Source organism: Pagrus pagrus (assembly GCF_965226575.1).
Source record: "Pagrus pagrus genome assembly, chromosome: 6".
Taxonomy (NCBI): Eukaryota; Metazoa; Chordata; class Actinopteri; order Spariformes; family Sparidae; genus Pagrus; species Pagrus pagrus.
Genome location: NC_140190.1, coordinates 5,758,521 through 5,774,021, shown reverse-complemented (window position 1 = coordinate 5,774,021; position 15,501 = coordinate 5,758,521). Strand labels below are relative to the sequence as shown.

Genomic DNA, 15,501 nt, shown 5'->3' with positions numbered 1-15,501 from the left:
AGTGACTCCGTGCTGAAGTTGGATTCCAAACAACAAGCATGGGACCTGCAGCTGCTGTTACAGGCACATGTTTAGCATTTTCCCAACAGGCCTGGGAGCTCGCGAAGGGGATGAGTGATGGAGCAACAACTCTGTATGTCACAAGAAGCAATTAAAGGGACAGCTATGATAAACAAAAGGGTTCAGATGTGTGAGGTTTGACGGATAAGAAATGAAAAGAAGATGTCACATCAGTGAGATGAGTCTTTACAACAAGATAAAAATGAATAATCAAGGTCAGCCTTAGAAGAAATGTGCTTACACATGTATCTGTGTAATCATTTATTTTGTGATAACGCCAGAACTGGTCCTATTTCTGCCAGATATTGGATTCTAGACTGTATTAGGATTATTAACAATTAACTGCTTTCTTAACACATAAAAAAAAAAAATCTCAAAACAAAGATGTTGACTCAGGAAACACACTAGTAGTCTAGGCACTCTGGATTTTGTAATAGGGCTGGGTATGTATGTAATGAAATTTGCTGCCAAGTTTAAACCTGAGTTTGAAAAACAATACCAAAATATCTACTGAATGTCTTATATCGCCGTACAAAATTTTATAAAATCTTTTTAAAACTTATCAACAAAGTCCAAACATCTGAAATGCATTAAAGTTGAATGTTTTAACACAATTAAATACAGTATAAAATTAACAAAATTATAATTTAAATCAGGCAACATCTGATCAAATAAGTAAACAAGGCTAAGAATCTGGCTGCGCTAGCTTTCTGTATTTTATAGTTGACAATCACCAGTTCAATTCACAATTCAAACACATTTTAGGTTTGATACCCAGCCCTAATGTCATCTAACTACAAACAATACAAAAATATCAAAAGGATGACACCAGCATCTACTCAAAATCAAAAATCTCTGCCTCTTTCTCTTTCCAAAAAGCAAAGCTTCGGTCGATGTATTTACAGATTTCTTCGTTGCTGAAACTGGTGATGTCAGTTCCAGAGTGGAGCATCCCCTCATCAGGCGTGGGTGTCTGCACAATGACCTTAGGGACCTGTCTAACCTCTGGGAGGCTATGTTTCACCACTTCGACAGTGCTTTCAGACTGACTGACAGTGTTTCCAAAGAACTTCACTTTAATGTCCTCAAAGCCGTCTTTCCACTCGCGGTTCCCCGCCTCGATGTCCTGTATGACAGCCTTGTGGAAGTCCCTGACCAGCTCCCAGGGAAAGCTCCCCACGTGGTCGAACACCTCGAAACACAGCAGGTGCCTCATTTTGCGTTCGTCCACGGGCAGCTCCAACTCCAGGATGTGAAAGTAGCCCAGCATGAAGAGATCCAGGGTCAGGTTGTCGTACTCCACCGGCACGCCACCCAGACGAGGCAGGAACTGCTCTGGGGAGTAGAGGGCCTGCTGCCTGTGGAGCCTGTGGATAACACTGACTGGTTACTTTTCTTTGGTGAATGACTTCAGTGAATAAACAATTTTCAGCAGCATTCAAAACCGAACTTTTATGCTGTTCAGTAGTTATTTATTTACAAATTTAAAGCAGCTACAAAGAACTTTCATTTTGTGTTGATTCTGGCAGCTCCTGTGGACAAAAGTGTGTGTATTGTCAGTCCTTTCCTGAAGATTTATCTTTGTCTGCTACTGTACAACTTTGGGTAATTTGACAAATTGACAGACCATCTTTGGGGTGAATTACTGAGATAACAAACTGGCATAATGTGAGTATTGCAGGTGGGTTTACCTGCGTATCTGTCTGGAGGGGACACTGGAGATCATGTTCCTCCAGTTGCCCAGCATCTTGTTGACAGCGCTCCTCTGCTTGAAGAAATGTCCCAGAGAACTGTTCATAATGCGACCAGACCCGGATTTGTCACCGATCCCCGTGTTTCCACCGCTCATCTTCCTCTCTGCTGCATCCTTGCTCTTCAGCGCCACAGTGTAGGCGGATTTCTTCCAGTGACCCAAGAAGAGCACGACTATGCGCTCCTTTCTGAGGCTGGTGGTCTCGAGAACGTCTGGAACATTTTCATCATAGTCGATGCCAGAGTCACTGTTCTGGTCTGATTCTGGGACTGGAGTCAAGGCTTTGGGCTGTTTGTCTGACTCTGTGGCCTCGAGCTGTGTGGAGGAACTCAACACGACGGCCTCCTCAGGCTCATCTGACAAAGGTGAGTTCTGTGTCTCAAAATTAGACTTCAGAGTCCTTACAGACACTCCGAACTGGTGGATTTCATCCTCGATGCTCTCCCTGCGTCCCCTGGTGGAGTTCTGTCTGTCTGGCGTCTGAGAGAACACGGTGATCAGCTCGGTGTTGGGCATCTTGCAGTAGGGCTGGTCGGTCAGGTTGGTCATGAGCAGAGACATGCTCTTAACGATGCCCGAGATGCGACCGCACCATACAGGTAGAGGAACTTGACTTGAGAAGTTTCTGAACTGCGTGTTGACGGTGATGTTCACGATCGGTGCTGGCAGGATGTGCCTGAGCTCCTCGGCCAGACGAGCCAGCTCCAGCTCGTAGCCCTCGCAGTTCCTCTGCATGGAGACGTTGGCAATCTGCTGCTCCAGATAGATGAGATCATCCTCAGCCAGCAGCTCACCGGAGGGCCCCAGGATGGCATTATGGGCTTGGGAGTACCTCCAGCTGACTTTGGCATATCTGTTCCCGTTTTCCTGTGAGAGAGGAGGCAAACAGCAGGCAGATAAACACACAGGATGTCACATTTTTAGTGTTTTTAACATTTCAAATGGCTGAGGCATGAGAGGAAAAGAGTAATGATATTGTAAAACTGCGATCCAAACCTCAAAATTATGACTTGACTAGCAATGTGTTATGTCTTCAGTGATTTGCTACATGCAATTAAAAGTAAATGATGATGAAATGTTCAAGTGTTTTAAAAATATTCAGTCATGCAGATTTAAAATAGCATCATAAAATCAGACCACAGTTTTCACTTTGCTCATTGTGGTCTGGTTAGGCTCAAAAAAGCATCAGTTTAGAAGGGGACTTGATTTTAACGCAGGCTGTGGATCATATAACCGGCTATTTTTAGGGCTGCAAAAGATTAATCAATTATCAAAATAGACACGGATTCATTTTCTGTCAGTCGACTTATTGACCAACTGACGGCTTGTACTGAAGAGGAGAAAATACAGCAGGTAATCTGGAAAAAGTCAAATTACTGATCTAAAACTATACTAAAACATTTAACTGTGGTGAAAGATGGGCCGCTTTGTTGCAGAAACATGCTTTATTTTCTACTGTCAAACCCTGAAGAAGTACAAGATGTGTCAAGAAGTCAATGAAGGAGTTAAGAATGAAAAGGTTGCATCAGAGTTAAACACAAATCAGCCACAACATTTAAGTGACAAAGAACTCAAGGATGGTCGAATCCACTGATTCCACTGAAAATGAAAATAAGGCTAGGAAACCATATTTCTGGTAAAAGATACTTTCTTGACTCTGAAAGCTGTTCCACTTATTGCCTGTATATCGATTTGCCTTGACAATCTTTGGAGAGACATTACCTTCCTCCTCTGAGCCTCCTCATCGAGCAGCCTGGCCTGCAGCTGCCTCACCATGACTTGCCTCTTCCACTCAGCGATGGGACGGCCTCTCTCGTCGTGAGTGGGCACCAGGTAGTCGATGTCCGACAGGTTGGCCTCCTCGGTGGGCAGGACCACCATCTTGTTCTGCACAGATACAGAATTTTAGCTTAAGAACGGGAGGATTCAGAAAATGCGAAAGCTTTTTGCACTTACTGCTTGTCCAGTGAAGACGCCGGACAGCCCGGACTGTTTGAAGGATTGAATGGACTTCATGTTGCCGAGAAGTTTTCTTTCGGCCAGGAAGTTTGTATCAGGCACCATCGTCTTTTCATCAGAGACGGTTATCTCACTTTCAGGGGCTTTGGTCTGGTTGAAACCTTTGATAACTGAAAAACAAATCATAATCTTTTTTTTTTTATTGAGCAGTGACTTCCATTTCAAAAGAGCAACAGTTTGTTGCTTTGCTTTGGTAAAAGAGCGATTAGATTAGATAAACAGATGTTTTTCTCACCAGATGCTGCAATTTGAACCTGCTCTATTCTGCCGACAGTTGTTTTCTCTGGCTGGGCGGGATTGGATGAAGCAGAGGGCAAAGAAGGTGCAGAGGGGGGCTGAGGGTATCTCGCCTGCGGGGAATCCTCACTCTCAGGTTGCTAATTAAGAGACATGGCCGAGTTGCTTTGGGTTATAACAGGAAATCGTGAAGAATGGAAAACGTGGTGAAAAAACTCAGTGTTACCTTTAGACTATCCATGGGTTTGTTACCGCTGTAACTGTCCCTGCATGTGTCACTCAGGCTGCCGTAGTAGTCCTCCCTGCTGCGCTGCAACAACACAGCCGGCTTCACCTTCACTTCCTCCTCCACCGGAGCAGTCACCTCGATGGGCTTATCTGCACAGGCTGTCTGCAAAGATATCACAATCACATATACTATTAGACTTCTGATGACCCAATATTATGAAGCCTAAGGTAAAATTGTGAGGTCAGGGTTGCACGAAATTCTACAATCACACAGTTTCACCCCCGCTTCACAAATGCTTCCCCTACACGCATTGCCTCTGTGTTTTTTAGAAAATAACAAGCAACAGACCCTTGTGTGTCTTCACATGTGAGTTTATACTGATTATGGAGTCAGAAGTTTTGCAACTCTGCATGTTTTCACACAGTGAACAAGCTGACACACAGCAGAATCAGATGTCTTTTCACTGAGAACAAGATTAAGATTATAATAAGCAGCAGACTCTCAAGTGACATCTGAACTCAGTGCGTGCACTTGTGTTTTGCAGACCGAGCGTTTAATTTGACACTGGCATCAAATAATTGGAGAGAACTATAAATGGGTTAGGGCCACAGAGAAAACAACATTTCTTGCGTAATTTTGGTACAATCCTGATTCCAAAGAAGTTGTAATGCCGTGTGTAACGTAAATAAAACAGAATGTGATAATTTGCTAATCCTTGAAAACAGTACAAAGATGTTTGTACAATATGTTTCATGTTTTACCTCATCGACATTTTGTAAATACATGCTTATTCTGAATTTGATGCCAGTAACATATTTCAAACAAGTCGGGACAGGAGCATCAAGAGACTGTGAAAACTGTTCCACAGGTAAACAGGTTCATTGGTAACAGGTGATAGTATCATGATTGGGTATGAAAGGGCCAACCTTGAAAGTTTAGTCGCTTACAAGCAAGGACAGGGCGAGGTTCACCACTTATATATGGTATATGTATATATCGCAATATTGTAAAGCTCTTCACCATCCAAAAACTACTTACAAGTGGTACAAAATGCTGCTGCCAAGCTTCTAACCAAGTCCACCGAAAGATCCAACGTTACACCAATCCTTATGTCTTTACACTGGCTGCTCATCAGTTCAGAATCAAATTCAAGATCCTTGTAATCACGTTTAAAGCCTTGCATGATCAGGCACGAGCCGACACTAAAGAGCTACTGCTGCCATATATTAGTAGGACTCTGAGGTCCTCTGATCAGGGTTTATCTGTTCCTTGCTGCAGACTAAAGACAAAAGGAGGCTGTGCTTTCGAAGTAGTAGCATTCTGATACTGTCCGTTGTTGTTGTATGATGTGGACACTAATGACACCTTTAAAAAGCAGCTAAAGACCCATTTGTGTCGACTTCCTTTGCTCTTGTTTAAGCGCTTTGTCTGCTTATAATGTTTCTGATTCACTTTTTAAAAAGCTCTTGTTCACGAAAGGTGGTATGTTAAAAAACGTATTACTATTATTATTATTAAAATTATATTAACACATGGGCTCAGGAGCACTCTGTAAAACAGTGCGGGATACACAGTTCGTATGCAAATGATTGCATTCTGTTTTTATTTACGCTTACACCACGTCCCAACTTTTTTGGAATCTGATTGTAGTAGTTGGCACAATAACTCTTTCACTGGTGACATTTTTTAAATTTTTTTTTATAGATGCTCTTGTTGAACTAGTTTTGACCCCTTCCTTTCTAACCCTTACGAGGGTAAGCTATCTAATGTGTCAAGTGTCATTTCTTGACTGTTATTAATATAATAATAATTACACGAGGAAGGGGATTTCTCTTTCATTTGTTGTCAAAGAACCAATATTTCTCACTCAACAGAGGTATCGCAGGTAAATGTAAAGGCAAGTGATATGTCTTTGGTTCTGCCCTAAAGGTAGGACCGTACTGTAAGGTAGAACAAGATCAGTTACAGTTGGGAGAGGGAGATTGAAAGGTAGATTTGAGCAGTTTAATAGATCATTGTAATTATCTTTATAGAAGGTTTGTTTGGATTGTTTTCTACAGGTCAGTGCGACATGTAGTGTAAAGGTAGCTTTCATCTGGGACAGGCCGTTTCCCAACTAACCAGTTCAAGTCCAGTATATAGGTTAGACATGGAAGTAAGAATTAGGTTGGCTTTGTTTTTATTGGCTATCAAAAATGAGTATTATGAAACTATTCTTTAATTTTATAATCAGGATTAAACAGGCAGGCTAAATGGAATTAATTAGCATGTCTAGATTTAAGGTATCAAAACATTATAATGCCTGAAGTCATAAAACCATAAAGGACAAAGGAACAAAACAAACACATGGTACAGTAAGCAACCTGGAATAATTGGCAGCGTTTCACACCACCCCAGGGAGGATGTAGGATGTATGGAAACATTTAGATCCCCTTTAATGAACCTATGTTGTCTTAATGCACTCCATGCAGAATGCATATCAAATTCAGCTCTCCGAGGACATTATTAGTAACCAAAACATCAAAGGCAGCCCTAATATGCTGCTGCATGCTGTTGTGCTTTGCGTCCGTGTGGTGGTCCTTGCCATTTCCTCTCGCACGGCACTTTGAAGTCGAACAGCACGAAATATGCTGTGACACTGCTCAGGCAGGAGGAATAAACTTCCCCGAAGTTGTGCAATCCATAAATAGATAAACAAGGGGAGCTGGGAAAAGGGGAGGGGGAGCCTTCGTGACCCTTCTCGTAACAGTTCAATGTCCTAAAAGCTATGATGAACCGGTCCTGTGTGTGTGTGTGTTTAATTAGACCCAGTGGCCAGAGAGCATTTGGTTTTCATCAGCACCCCATCACAATTGCCACGCAGATATAAGATAGCCTAGCCCTGTTCTGGCCTGGATCCACTCTCTCTCTCTATCAAAGAGCACAAAGAGCCCCATCACTACAGATTAGGAGCCAAGAGTTAAGAAACAGCTACTCAGCGGTGTCTCATTGTCGAGCATGCAGCACCAGTAATCTGTGGTCCCCGTGGGTCGAGCCGTGAGAGAGTTGAAGTATTTCGGAACAGCATGTGTATTTAAAAAACATGTCTTGTAATGCTGCGCTCTGAAATCAATCATCAAAACAACCTGCTTCCATGTGAAACGTTCACCTTCCTGGTGATAAATTGCAACATGGAATGTATACAGCGGGTGTACATTATACACAGAACACTATAGTGTAAATACATGTCCTCTCACATGTTAAAATACTCTCAGGTTTCCTGCAAGGAGGTGAATGCTTGAGAGGCTAAAAGATGACTGACAATGTTTTGGCCAACTTTTACAGCTTTAATTGCATCCACCGGACAAATAACAATAGTTGTCTACTTAATGTTGGAACATTTAACAACTACTGGATCAGAAAACAATATCTAGAACAAAAGCGAGAAATTTCATATCCAATTTGCAAAAACAACAATGAGAGCTTACATTAAGGTCATGAAGTTGGAGTATTAGTCATGCCTGACCGTAAGAGGCCACTACTGATCAGAAAGTAGGTTAAACACTGCCAAAACCTCTGCCAGCTTTTCTAAAATGTTCCTTTCATATTACAAAACTAATTACTCAGCCTGTCCAGTCACTACATACGAGCAAATGCTGAAAGAAAAATAAATGTACCAAAGCACAGAAAGGAGTAAAAACAAGCAAGAGCAGCACAAACAGAACAACTAATAGTGAATGTGATCAATAAACAAACCTACAATTTACCAACCTTGACCTTGAGACACTCTCCCACCGCACACCGGTGTGGCTTCACTCTACAGTGAAACTCCAGAGGCACCGACTCATGCAGCCTGGTCTCCGGGGCGGACGCTCGGCGTCGAGGATGTGACACTATCGTAAGATCACCAACCACTCGTTTGACACCATCATCTGCATCCTCTGCCAGTAGCCAAGGGCCGGCAGGCAATAAACAATAAACTCTGATCGGAGAATGCTGTTAATAATTAAGGGAAAGGATAGGATGGCCGGTAATGTCACTAATGCACGGACAAACCAATGGGCATGTTGTTGCACGAAGGGAGGTATCAGCGGAAGACTTGTCAAAGCAGCTGGAAAAGAGACATTTTATCCATGCGCGTCCAGCCGCTTTTTTCCACTTGGGACAATTGAATGGAGGAGTGTTTTTTTTGTTATTGTGAGGGTGGGGGGGGGGGGGAAATGTGACAGTGGAAACACAATGTGACACCATAAGCTTGGATAGATCGGTTTGACTGTGAATGTGGAAAAGCTGACAACAACAGACACGAGTGTTGTGACAAATTGAGGCCACGTTTTTCAAGATTTTATGACTGAAATCTAATTTATACATTTTACTCTTTAATTTTATTACCTCTGCCTCTTAAAATCCATGAATCACTGCCTCATTGTTAGAAAGATAATTTAAAAAGCAATAAAAAGAAGGCACTATGGGGCTTAATTATTGATCAATCTGTAATTTATCATGATATGACACTATATATCGTCTTAGATATTGGATATCCATATATCGTGATATGGAATAAGGCTGCATTACAGTAAAGTAGACTGTTCTACTTGTTCTAACACTTGTCTTTCCACACTTAGTTATTATATTATATATTACTGATGATTATCGAAAATCTCACTGGTCTTTTTGGTCTCTGGAAAATATCAACATTAACATCAACATTCCAAAACCTAAAGACAGCTGGTTTTATGTCGTAGAAGACAACAATAAGACAGTCGCACCAGGAAGTTCGTCATTCGTCATTCCCCAGCAAATGTGTCCAAACGCCGCATCATTTGATGTTTTGTTAAATTTGCAGAAACGTTGTGGTGATTGGACAAAAAAGTTAGTGAATGTAACTAAGTACATTTATTAAAGTATAATTATTACTTAAAAGTACAATTTTGAGGTACAATACTTGAGTATTTCCATTTTTTGCTACTTTATACTTCCACTTCATTTTTGAGGCAAATATTGTACTTGTCCCTCCATTACATTTATTTGATAACCTACTTACTTAAATTACTAATTACTTTGCAGACTGCATCCTGCATCACAGCCAAAGTAGCACAATAGTGATTCTGATAATGAGAAATGCTGAATATCGGATCCGATAATCATCCAGGCCAGTAATCACTTGACCCATAGTATACAGTATATACTGTTCACACACGTAAATATATGTATTATATATTTTTACCTGTACTTTTGAAGTACTATTCGTATGAGTGACTTTCGCTTTTACCAAAGTAATGAAGTCTTACTTTGGGTAGTTAGGACACTGGATATGATATAATTTTTACACATTAACAGATGTGATGTGAAAGAGAATGGACGGCTTCATAAGAAGCATATCGTTATTGTTATTATTTCCTCTCTGACAAAATGAAGAACACAATAAGTTCATTAGATGCTCTCTGATGATAAGATATTTTGAGCTTTGATTAGATATTTCAGCGCACATACAAAAAGCTCTCAAAGCATGTGTTTTGTTTCTCATTGCGAAAAACAAAGCAGAACTTTGGACAATGTCCTAAAAACACCTTGATGAATTAGACAAGTGTGTTTCCGCTGTCCACAGTTTTCTAAAAATACCTTTCTCAAACAGCAGTATCTTTGGCCTGCCCGCTAGAATGGACAGCAAAAGCCACACAAATGTGTGTGAAGTAAACCTCACGCCACGCACTGTTTATTTGATTGCAGCTGTTCCTGAGATGCGAGATGAGGGAGGGCGGTTGACAGCGCTGAACGACTGAATGACCTCGATGTGAGCGATCCAAGCATGAGGAGAGGCCAAACACACTGCTCTCCCCATTAAGGTTGCTGCTCGGAAATGAGACTGTCTGACCGACACTTTAGAACAGATGAAACCTGTGATCTACGCAGAGGTTTACAAACCTCAAACACCGGCAGAAATGTAATTAACACATGTCTTCTTGTACATCTCTTAGTCTGATCTCCAAATATTATGAGGTTTCAAATCAATTAACTTCTACTTCAGCTCCTCTATCAGATGACCCCTTTTGTTCACATCAAGCCTCGAGTTTGTGCATCCGATTCATACGCTGCCAAAAGACACACGATACATCTTTCTGTCTGCTACCAACATTACACAATATCCAGAGGTGACAATCATAGCACTCCTGAGTCCCTGGAAAAAAACATGACACACAATCAAACGTGTGTTTGAAGCCAGTGACATCCTGCTCTCCACAGTCCTCAGAGGGATAGAGTTGCCGGTTCCAGGCATCAGAATGGTGAAAACGCTGAAACTTAAGCTTGTGGATCTCATAACGGCCTCAGCCCCTGGGCCCTGCACCTGAGCCGCTGGAGAGGGGTAACTGATAGGCCCTTAGCTGGCGCCGGCTCCGGCTGCGTTCGACGTCGCAGCGGCCCCTGTGCTAATTAGCTCTCCCATTGTTGATGGGAGGATTATTTCTGAAGGGGGAGCTCGGCAGCAACGCCTCGCTGCCTCCCTATCATCGTCCTCTTCACGTATGAGTGCTGCTCTTCTCCGCTGACTTATTCATGGCTTCTATTGGCCGACAGCTTTCGTTACTCTGTGTACATCGCTGTGTAGTCTGCGCTATAGGGGGCGAGTGAAGTGTGATGGGAGAAACAACGACTGGATGCAGGTGGACAGCTGTGAGGCTTTAAGGTTCAACAAGTCTGCTGACTGAGTTCCCCTTAGGCTCTTCCAGTTAACAGTATTCTCTGTTTCCCATTTAAAATCAACTCAGCAAGCTCAGTTTACAGTATCAGTGTCAACTGTAACCCTTTAAACCTAATTATTATGTAGCTATGACAAAGAAAAATAAACAAATCAAGATATCAACTGACTGTTAAAGTGAAATGCAGGCCAGTTTTGACTGCATTGACCCCCTGACTTGAGCACCGGCACAAACAAGGTGTTAACACTGAAATATTCATCAATCACGTTAAGGAGTGTCGTGCTTTCTGCACAAAACAAAAGAGCTAATCTCCAAGAGACCTCAGCCGCAAACTGAGAACGGAGAATCTCTTCCCGCACGCATGGCATCATCGCATGTAATGCCTTATTAAACACAAAAGCCATCATCCTCCACTCTCCTAGACCTCTTAAACTGAGAGCAAAGCAATCAGGCTGAGTGGGAGAGAAGAGTGCCGCGGAAGGATAGGCCTGACCTGCGCGAAATACATGTCACAAATTAAAACGATGATTCACTGAGGTTGCGAGGTCTTCCAGATGTTTTCTGTTGACCCCAAACTAGCTTTGATTTTCATGCCAAAGTAAACAGCTGGGCAGGACTGACACAAAGAGAGGACACAGAGCAGGAAAACGTGTAAAATAAAATAAACTGTATTGGGTGAGAGAGAGAGCTTACGTTTTTCTCCATGGCATAGAGATATCTGGCACATTCATGGTGTCCGTTGTACTCTGCCAAGTCTGCTGCTGTGAGCCCATCAACATCTTGGTCTGCAGGGTTCGCCTGATTGGCCAGCAGGATTTTACAGCACTGAGATAAAGAATAGAAGAATGTGATAAATCAACTGACAGCAATTATGAACACAGTTCAGCTTATTCATGTCAGATAAGATGAAAAAAAAACAAGAAGAAAACTAAAGGAAAAAAGCTGCATCTAACCTCCAGCTCTCCATTCTCTGCAGCATCATGCAGCGGGGTGCCTCCCCAGTAATCCTTGATGACCTTTGAACCCATGTGCAGCAGCCTCTCCAAGATACAATAGTGCCCTCTGCTGGCGGCAAAGTGCAGAGCAGTCGCTCCGTCTCTGTCCTGGCAGGACAGGCTGACATCTGTGCACGTCACCTGTTTAGGGTTCATGAAAAAGGATCAAAGTAGGGACTCACAAAACACTGAGATATTGAGGAGACACTTTTTGTGATTCTCTACTGACCAGCCACAACACCACAGCTTGGTGGCCCATGTGAGCAGCAGCATGCAGGCAGGTCATGCCGTCATGGGCCCGAAGGTGGACGTCAGCCCCGCAGTCGTTCACGAGGTACTCGACAACGTGCAGGTGTCCTTCCTGGCAGGCCAGATAGAGCGGGGTGGCACCGAGGACTGTCTGGTGGTTCACACACCTGTGCTCCAACACACATCAAGAACACGAGGTTAAGTTACAAGTATAATGGATCTTAGCCTCTGGGAATAAAAACATCACATGGCCTTTCTTTGCATCTGAAGTGACGACGGCCAAGCCAAAAGCTGAAATTCATACTCTAAAGTATAATTAACATACAATAATTCTACTGTCGTCAAGTGTAATGACTCTGCTTTGAACTGATTTTATTGGTATTTCTGCCGTGACAGGCAGAGAACAACTCCAGCTACTGGAAATATGTTGGTTTGTGTGTTTATGATTCTGCCCCACATAGAGGAACATAGTAATGATAATAAAAACATAGGAAATGCTTCAGGATATAATTAACAATGGTGGAAAACCTTTCTGGTTCTTGTCCATCAAAGGCTGACTTTACACTGACTTTACACTTCTTCAACCACCACAAGGATGTGACTGACAGTGTCTTAGCATGTATTATTTACAGGTTACCGGTGGTCACATGTGATGGTGTGACTCTGTCGTACATCATGCAAATTGCAGTCATACTCTCCTGTAACAAGGAGATGAAGCAGGAAGAGCAACATCTTGTCTGTCAATGTCTTTCTCTGCTCCTTACTAAGTGCCACTGTCTCAGGTTTAGGAGATGGAGCAGATATGGGATTTACGTGAGGGGGGGGGTTGACATTTCACCTGGAACTGTCACTCTGGATGAGTGTAGTCTAATGCCATAAATCCTTTTGTTTTGTTTAATTATGAGCCGTGTCAAAAAAGGGACTAATCACTTGATAATATCCCATCATCATCTGTAAATGTGATTTTAACATAATAACTTATTGCAGTTAAGTCATCAGTCAGGTTATCTGGAGATCTGTGCAGAGTTATTCTTACTATGCTAATGATTGTTAAGTGGATGGATGATGGATCTCAGTCCAGAATAGACCCCGTTAACTTTGGGTGTGGATCTGGATTAAGGGATGGATCCAGGATTTTTTTTCATTTTCTTTAACATTGCGAGAGATAGGATGTTTTTCAAAATTTTTGTTAATTTCTCAGGAATAATGCATGGATCTTGATTAAAAAAACAGGCATACTTAGGTGGCTGGTGCAGATCCTGGATCTGGTGTAGTTAAATTAGGGTTAAGCACTTACGTGTGGTTTAATTTAGAGTGATACAGGGCTATTGACTTTGATATTGGATTAGGTTTGATTCAATTCAAGGGGCCTTGGTGGAAGTCTGCAGGTATGAAAGGTCAGAGGATCACAAAATATTGTGCAAATGAATTTCTGCTGGGGAGACAGAGGAAAAGCAAGGAGCAAACTTTATCCTCTAGCGACAATGAATAACTGTTGTAAATGTCGTGGCAATCCATCATATAGTTGCCAAGATATTTTACTCTGGACTACAAATGTCAACTTCAGGGTGGCACCAGAGGAGGAGCCAGGAGCCACCCTGAATGTTTGTGCAAAATCTCATTACAGTCTATCTAAAAGTTCGTACTTCAGTCTAGGTCAAAGTGGTGGACGGACCGAGACAAGCATGCAACTAACATAGCTAAAAATTATCTGTGAAAGCAGGGTCCACTGTGAACTCACCCAGGTGCCTGCTGAATGAGAAGTTTTAAACAGGTGAGGTCTCCGCTGGCTGCAGAGTAATGAGCAGGCACAGCTCGACAGTTTGTCGCCACCTCGGCCCCTCCTCCAACAGAGAGCAGCCACTTGATGACTTCCACACAACCGAACCGGGCTGCCAGGTGGAGCGCAGTGGCACCGGCAGCATCCCTGTCCTGGAAACGTTCACAAAGATCACATTGAGACGCTGCTTGAAGTAGAAGAATTGAACTTTTCTCCTGTAGATTAGAGGCTTGTTGTAAGTAGAAGACACATTGAAGGGGATTTAGTACAAAGGATATTAAAGATATTAAACAGGTGCACTTGTTTTCCAAAGCTACAGCAGGGGTGGACCAAATACATTTAGTAGTGACCGTTAAGAATTACATGTGTTCTTTCATTTTAGGCAGGATTCTGCAAACTCAATCACACGGACCTGTATAATTTTAAGAAACAAGAGCTGTACTGTAGGTGTACGTGACTCTACACTAATAGTTAGGAGCTCCCTTTAAGCATCTGGACATAATTACACCAGCTACATAACACTAATGGATCCCCAGTAAGTCAACACCATATGATGTAATCAGCTGGTAATACATGTGAAAAAGGTAGCGCACAGTACCTTTTACTACTGCGGTTATGTAACCTCACTCTTAAGATCAGTTAGATGATCATCTGAAGCCATCGGCTGAATTCAGACTCACACCAGTCGGTAGAAATTACCCGGAAACCTGGACATGTGTGGCATCGCTCCAAGGCATCCGAGCTCTCAGGGTAAGTTTCTCCTTCTCTTTGTGTGTGGAGATTACTCTCAGTGGATAAACTTACCTCGATGTTACAGCCTCCTTCGTCTGCCAGCCACTGCAGCTCCCGGATGTGGCCGGTAGCTGCTGCATCGTGCGCTGGTGTGGCCCTGTTCAAGGCCCGTGCGTCAGCTGCCAGACCCAGCTCGCCCACCAGGAACTGCAGGCACTCCAGGCGTCCACATCTTGCTGCGTGGTGCACCGGGCCGGCACCCTGAGCGTCAGTGATGGGAGGTGCGAGGTGACCAGAGGATGCAAGCTCCCTCAGGGTTGCAAGATCCCCGGCTCGAGCCGCCTGGATGGCCCGATGAAGCACCATCCCAGGCTGCTATGAGTAGGCACACAGAACAGGCTCCCTGGAGCTCTTTGGATCCCAGCAGGTTACCATCTCCTCTCATGCTCAACTCTCATACAATAACCAAAAACTCATGCACTCATTGCCTCTACCCGAGCCAGGAAAGTGACACCCGAGTGGCAGCCAGCTGGCCAGCATGGCTGTTGGGGAGAGAGGAGGAGGAGGAGGAGGGGGTCAGAGCCAGCGAGATAGAAAGGTAATGAAAGACGGGTGGAGGCGCACCACTCGTGGCCTCCCGCTCTCCTTTGTGTGGCACTGACCATATGCTGGCACACGCACCAACGCTTCACTGGAGATGGGGGAGCTGAGGCAGCACGGAAACTTAAGTAATGGGAGAAGTCAGAGCCAAGGCATGGTGGATTACATGG

At 43.3% G+C, this 15,501-nt stretch overlaps 1 protein-coding gene across 1 annotated transcript; it reads right to left on the bottom strand.

Moving 5' to 3' along the window:
* Positions 1-339: 339 nt before the first annotated feature.
* espnla (espin like a) lies at positions 340-15,272 on the bottom strand. The gene is made up of 11 exons (XM_084354876.1): positions 14,804-15,272; positions 13,961-14,151; positions 12,200-12,386; positions 11,929-12,111; positions 11,669-11,800; positions 4,296-4,460; positions 4,068-4,209; positions 3,770-3,942; positions 3,536-3,700; positions 1,752-2,680; positions 340-1,427 (listed from the first exon to the last, which is right to left on the bottom strand). Exons 1-11 carry the CDS (start codon positions 15,095-15,097, stop codon positions 896-898), a joined length of 3,093 nt encoding a protein of 1,030 aa, XP_084211002.1. The 5' UTR covers positions 15,098-15,272; the 3' UTR covers positions 340-895.
* Between the last annotated feature and the right edge of the window lie 229 nt (positions 15,273-15,501).

Bases quoted from the DNA above. Each gene is read 5' to 3' on its own strand.
- espnla (XM_084354876.1), bottom strand. From the start codon at position 15,097: ATGGTGCTTCATCGGGCCATCCAGGCGGCTCGAGCCGGGGATCTTGCA. The intron at 12,387-13,960 runs GTGAGTTCACAG...GTTGGAGCACAG, and splicing joins CTCATTCAGCAGGCACCTGG to GTGTGTGAACCACCAGACAG. The intron at 3,943-4,067 runs GTGAGAAAAACA...TTTGTTTTTCAG, and splicing joins GGTTCAAATTGCAGCATCTG to TTATCAAAGGTTTCAACCAG.